Raw genomic sequence first — 5,770 nt, 5'->3', positions numbered from 1 at the left:
AAGGTATATATACTTATTATATACTTTCTATTAACTATAGCAGTAAATAAGTAAGCTAGGTTATTATAGTATAGACTATGCGTATGTATTACATATGCTAAGCATATACAAAGTCTATACATACACTAAATTTACATAAGGTAGGGTGCGCTATATTATCCCTGCATATGCTGAGCATATACTCAGCATATGCACCCACCAATAAACCATTTAACGCATATATCTTGTAGTTGTATATATGCATATACTTAGCATATGCACCGCATATTTAATGCATACGGTCGCTAAAGGCAAATTGTGGCTACCGATGCGCGTTCTGTATGGGTAAAAGTGTGACCCCGCCGACCTTTTTCCGGTGCTCCATCGGTGACCCCGTTCAACTTTCGCCGACCCCCATCGGTGACCCCTTTCAACTTTTCCGTGACCCCCCCGAGCTGCACCCCGGGCGTCCCACCAGGAACCCCCCCTTCAAAACGGTAGGTCCAGGTGGAATTCGCCTAGGTGGGTAGCCCAGGTGGCTCGAATTGCTGATTAAACATGCTGCTATACTAGATTCGGGAGCGCAATCGCGGCTGGTGCGAACGCCTCCACCTGGCCAGATGAAACCTCCTTTTCAGCTGCCAAGACGTCTAATCTGCCCAAAATCCACCTAGGATGTCGAACAGACCGTATCCACCAGGTGGATATCGATATCGGTGGCCCGTTCGCGGCCAAGTGGCTCCAGGTGGCCCCAGGTGGCTTTTTTAGAGAGCCCACCTGGTGGAGTTGACCTGGCCAAAAAAAGTTATCGCACATGGCCTAATAAGCCCGCTTGGACGCCGGACGGTTACTTTTCCGGTTTGAAGGTTCACTTCCAAGACGAAGCACATTGAATTTGGGTTAGTTAGTGGCTTAATCGAAAGCGCTAACCACCGCATTTGACGAGAGGGTGTTCTTTTGGCCGATCTGACACGTTGTTATAACGCGGCTTAAGCACACTTTGAGAATTGCGGACTAAGGCTAATTGACCTGGGACCATGTGTAAGTTTGAGACGCGAGGGACAAAAGCGGGAAAGTGCAAAGCAATCTCTCCGCAGGTCGTTCCGTACGAATCACGTTGCTTGAAAAGAGAGTTTGCTCGCAAGCACGTTTGCGGACAACAACGCGCATGAGTTCAGCAGAGGGAATTCTGGTGGCATGACCCGGCTTTACCGAAGTTTGGAGACTGTCCCTCGCGTTTAACAGGTGCCCGCTCAAGCCAAAGGTTACGAAGGTCCAGAACATATCACGGCTGAAAATATGAGGTTCCAGATCTCACCTTTGAGCACTTTTGCCAAGCCATCCTCCAATCAGCGATGGCTTGGCGTTCCGCCCGCCAAGAAAAGGCCAGGCCGTTCTTATTATCTACCGCGCTTGATTTTCTCAGCTTCCGCCGCAACTTCTCCGAAAACGCGCGCCATTACATCCCCTGGATTGGTTAGGAAAACGTCTCGAATTGCAGCAACATATTAAGATTCAGCTGATTGCAAAAACGCCATTCACATCCTCATTGAATTACCAGTTGACTGTACACTTCGACAGCAGCCGGACGCGAAATGCCAACCACTCCTTGACTATCCCCCACCGCCCAGGTCTTAGCGTGGATTATTTCCATCAACCCACCTAACAATTATCCACTGCGGTCGACGATAGCCTCAGCACCATGTCTGGCAACCGGGAGGGCCCATTGGTCACTCGCGCGGGTAGGAAACGCCAAGGGCCTTGCACAAGCTCCAGAGTTCTTTGTCTTCACAGGTGCCTACCACCAGCACCCAGCTCGACGCTCTCAGCCATGAATCAGGCAGACGAACGAGGCACTTAAGTTCTCACCCCGCAGGCTTCAATCGCCGCTACAAAGTTCAATGGCTGCTGTCATCTGACTACTAGATCCCGGTTCTGTGGCGAGCCTCTCGCCAGCGTGAAGCGCCTACACATCATAAAATCAAGATATAAGACTTCATGACTGTCAGCTCGGAACTTCAGCAGCATTCAGATCTTCTGTTACGTTCATGCTTAACACCTGAAGTGCACCTTACACCTGATCAAGGCTCCGACCTAAAACATCCCTTAGTCTGACAGATTCACCTTAAATTTGAAGCTTGAGACAGATATCTCTTTTTACAATCCGCCATACGTTATATCATCAACGAGTGTAGCTCAGCGGCCATCATCATTCGCGTCTAAGCCTTCTACATGTCGCTCATCACTATCAACGGCAACTCTTTCGATCCCGAAGCACCCGCTGTACGCAGCTTCGGCCTCAATAAAGAAGATGCCGCAGACACTGACTACATCCTCATCCAAACGGCCGGCGAGCCTTTAAAGAAAGCGCAGAAGATTAAGCTCGACGAGAAGGGTGTCAAGATCCTGGAGTATTTCGGTAATGATACCTACTTGTGCAGCTATAAGGACAAGTCCGACTTTAATACACTCCGCGAGCTGCCTTATGTCAAGTACGCCAACGTCTATCTGCAAGAGTTTGTCGTCCAGCCAAGCCTTAAGACCGCGCTAGACCCTTCGGCAAGTGCTATCGGCTTAGCCGCAATACAGAAGACGCGTATTGCTAAAGACGTGGATATTGTCCTCCATAACGATGTTGAAGCCTCTCAAGACATCATCAAGACAATTGCCGGGGCAGCCCACGTAGACGCCGACGAGCTGGCCATCACCCCCGGCAAGAAGCTTCGGCTAGCTGTGCAAGAGCAATACCTCGACGACCTAGCCGCTATCGACGCAGTAAAGTACGTTCAAGAAGTGCATCCGGTAAAGCTTCACAATAATGTTGCGCGCAAAATCCTGAACGCCGATGTTGACATCAACAATACGCCGTATAAAGGTAAAGGGCAGATCGTTTGTGTTGCTGATACGGGCTTTGACACTGGGAACGACTCCAAGAGCGGCATAGGACATCATAAGGCGTTTGGCGATCGTGTCCAGGAGCTTTGGGCCCTCGGCCGTCCTGGTGAGCATCAATATGAGCACGGTTCCCGAGAGTCACTGTACTGATTAGACTCATTTTATAGGCAAAAAGGATGATCCTGATGGCCACGGTATGTCTTATTTCGATTATCGCACAGCTACTCTACGGCAGCCTTCTCTTCTCCGTTACCCTAACCCAACTATCTTCGAATTCCACCCGTGGTTTCAATCTTCAACCATGGGCTTCTACCCCTCGAGAAAAAATGCACTTCTACTAGAATGCTGCTCGCTGATACCTACTAGGCACCCATGTTTGCGGCTCCGTCCTCGGCGACGGCGACCATTCCTCCGAAGGCCACATCGAAGCTCCCGCCAGCGAAGCCACGCTCGTCATGCAGAGCCTGTTGGACTCCTCCGGTGGGCTCCGCGGTATCCCGGATGACCTGAATGAGCTTTTTCAACAGGCTTATGATGCTGGCGCTAGAATCCACACGAACAGCTGGGGAAGCACGTCTAGATTTGGTATGCGATTACTTCATCAGACTCCTTGAGTGCCCCATGTTTGGTTAAACTTGGCGGCAGCGCCACTGTGGCCTTTGTAATGCGCAAGCATCATTCAATGGAGCTGTGGGACAAGCTCTCACGCTTCCGGAGACTCACGATTTCTTCGCTCTCATTCGATACACGCAACCGCTTGCCCACCGCTGACTTCATTTAGGAACTCAGCTGCCTTACGACAGTACTTCCACCAACATCGACGACTTCGTCAACAAACACCCTTCAATGGTGATCCTGTTTGCTGCCGGCAATGATGGTCAGCTTCTCCGGCCACGATTAACGCATTCCCTTCTTCGCTAACGAGATAATCTCCAGGCGCCGACAAGGACAAGAACGGGAAAATCGACGCCGCAATTATCGGGTCTCAGGCTGCCGCTAAGAACTGCATCACTGTCGGCGCGACGGAGAGTCTTCGACCAGATATCAAGTGGAAGAACCCGGGCGCAGCGAGCTTTACGTGGGGAGCGTATTGGTAAGTTCTGTATAATCCAACAGACGCTCGGTGCTATCTCGCACTGCCAGCTTGGGGCATTCGGGCACTCCCTTTCCCGGCCGGAGCTTTACGCTGATGCTGATGTCTGGGACCAGGCCTCGAAGTTTCCCGAAACTACCTTTCTTCAACGACCATATGGCTAACAATCCAGATGGCATGGCTGCGTTCTCAAGCCTGGGGCCCACGACGAACAGGAGACTTAAGCCGGACATTGTTGCACCGGGGAGCTCGATTCTGTCAACATTGTCCAGCAAGGTCCAGAGTGTGAGTCCTAAATTTCCTTAACTCTGTCACCAGCTTACATGTCTCTACTTGCTTGCCGCGTGCGGATTCAGGCATCTAGAGTGTAAAATGGTCTCGATCTGCGTGTTACCCAGGTCATGTCACTGCATAGAATACCAGATGCAGTAGAGGTGTAACACTTACAGCATCACCCGAACAAATCCTTCTCAGCATCCACTGACTAAACCAAACAGGTCCTCAAAGTCTTTGGCATCTCTGATGACCCCGGATGGTGGTACTGCAGCGGCACTAGCATGGCCACCCCTCTCGTCGCCGGCTGCTGCGCCGTCCTCCGCGAAACCCTCATCAAGAACAACGGCATCGCCGAGCCGAGCGCCGCGCTCATCAAGGCTGTGCTGCTCAACGGCGCCGTGGACGTCTTGGGCCAGCACCACCCTAGCGAGGCCGGACAAGGACCGAACAGCATCTGTGGCTTCGGGCGCGTGAACGTCAAAAATTCTGTCATTCCGAAGGACAGCAAGCTCGCTGGATGCGGAGATAGCGAGAAGCCGCTAGACGACGACGACGAGTTCACGTTTACTATTGACATCCCTGAGAAGGTCGACAATAAGGAAAGAGGCTCTGCGGACGAGAAAACGACCATGGCGCCGGCTGGGGCAGCGGCACGCACGCTGAAGGTCACGCTCGCGTGGTCCGACCCGCCGGGCGAGGAGCTCCAGAACGATTTGGACCTTATTGTTAAGGCGTCTGATGGGACGGAGAGACATGGGAATATGGGGACGCGGCGCGGGTTTGATAGGCTGAATAATGTGGAGCAGGTTCTTTGGGATGGGATACCGCCGGGGGTTACGGAGGTGAAGATTAGGGCTCATCGGATCACGGTGGAGAAGCAGAGGTTCGCTTGGGCCTGGAAGATTTATTAAGGGGTGTTTTGGGTTGTTTTTGTGTTGGTGTAGTTGGGGGGTTGGGTGGATAATGTGGGTGAAAAGTAACATATTGTCTCACGCACTGGTTCAAGTCTTATAGTTAATTTCCCACCTTTACTAAGTTAATAAGTGCCTCCCTTTCGTCCTCCTGCCGTCGCCTCCCTTTCGTCCTCCTACGTCGTCGCTAGGGCGTCGCAGGCTATATAGCCCCTAAAGACACGTCACCAGACGCTAGCTACCGCAACCAACCATTCCACTACAACGAGTCTACTACAGACAACCAGCCACCGCAACCATTCTACCACAACTAGTCTACCACAGACAACCAATCTACTACAGATGCACCGCAAGCTATCGCGCTGCAGACAGCTACTACACTATAGGCGCACGGCAGAGGTACCGCAGGTACGCCGCAGACGTACCGTAGACGCACCGCAGACGCAGACAACAACCACTACCAACCACTACAATATACCACATAACCAATTCACCGCAGACGTACCGCAAGCTATCGCGCTACAGATAACTACCATAACCACCATAACTACTATGGGTATACTGCAGATACGCCGCTAGGGTAGCTATAGTAGTAGGGGGAAAGGGGCCGGCCTGT

The 5,770-nt window shown here is 51.8% G+C and overlaps 2 protein-coding genes across 2 annotated transcripts; one reads left to right on the top strand and one right to left on the bottom strand.

Annotated features, from left to right (window-relative positions):
- Positions 1-691: 691 nt before the first annotated feature.
- On the bottom strand, positions 692-1,378 carry K441DRAFT_666348 (uncharacterized protein). The gene has a single exon (XM_067649651.1). The coding sequence runs from the start codon at positions 1,261-1,263 to the stop codon at positions 1,000-1,002; it is 264 nt and encodes an 87-aa protein (XP_067499793.1). The 5' UTR covers positions 1,264-1,378; the 3' UTR covers positions 692-999.
- Positions 1,379-2,211: 833 nt separating this feature from the next.
- Positions 2,212-5,154, top strand: K441DRAFT_580108 (subtilisin-like protease; the record flags this gene model as incomplete). Its single annotated transcript, XM_067644362.1, has 7 exons — positions 2,212-2,980; positions 3,042-3,068; positions 3,241-3,459; positions 3,656-3,751; positions 3,811-3,952; positions 4,093-4,243; positions 4,465-5,154. The coding sequence occupies 7 exons, from the start codon at positions 2,212-2,214 to the stop codon at positions 5,152-5,154; spliced, it is 2,094 nt and encodes a 697-aa protein (XP_067499792.1).
- Between the last annotated feature and the right edge of the window lie 616 nt (positions 5,155-5,770).

Source organism: Cenococcum geophilum (assembly GCF_001692895.1).
Source record: "Cenococcum geophilum 1.58 unplaced genomic scaffold K441scaffold_48, whole genome shotgun sequence".
Taxonomy (NCBI): Eukaryota; Fungi; Ascomycota; class Dothideomycetes; order Gloniales; family Gloniaceae; genus Cenococcum; species Cenococcum geophilum.
This window is presented reverse-complemented; position numbering and strand designations above follow the sequence as displayed.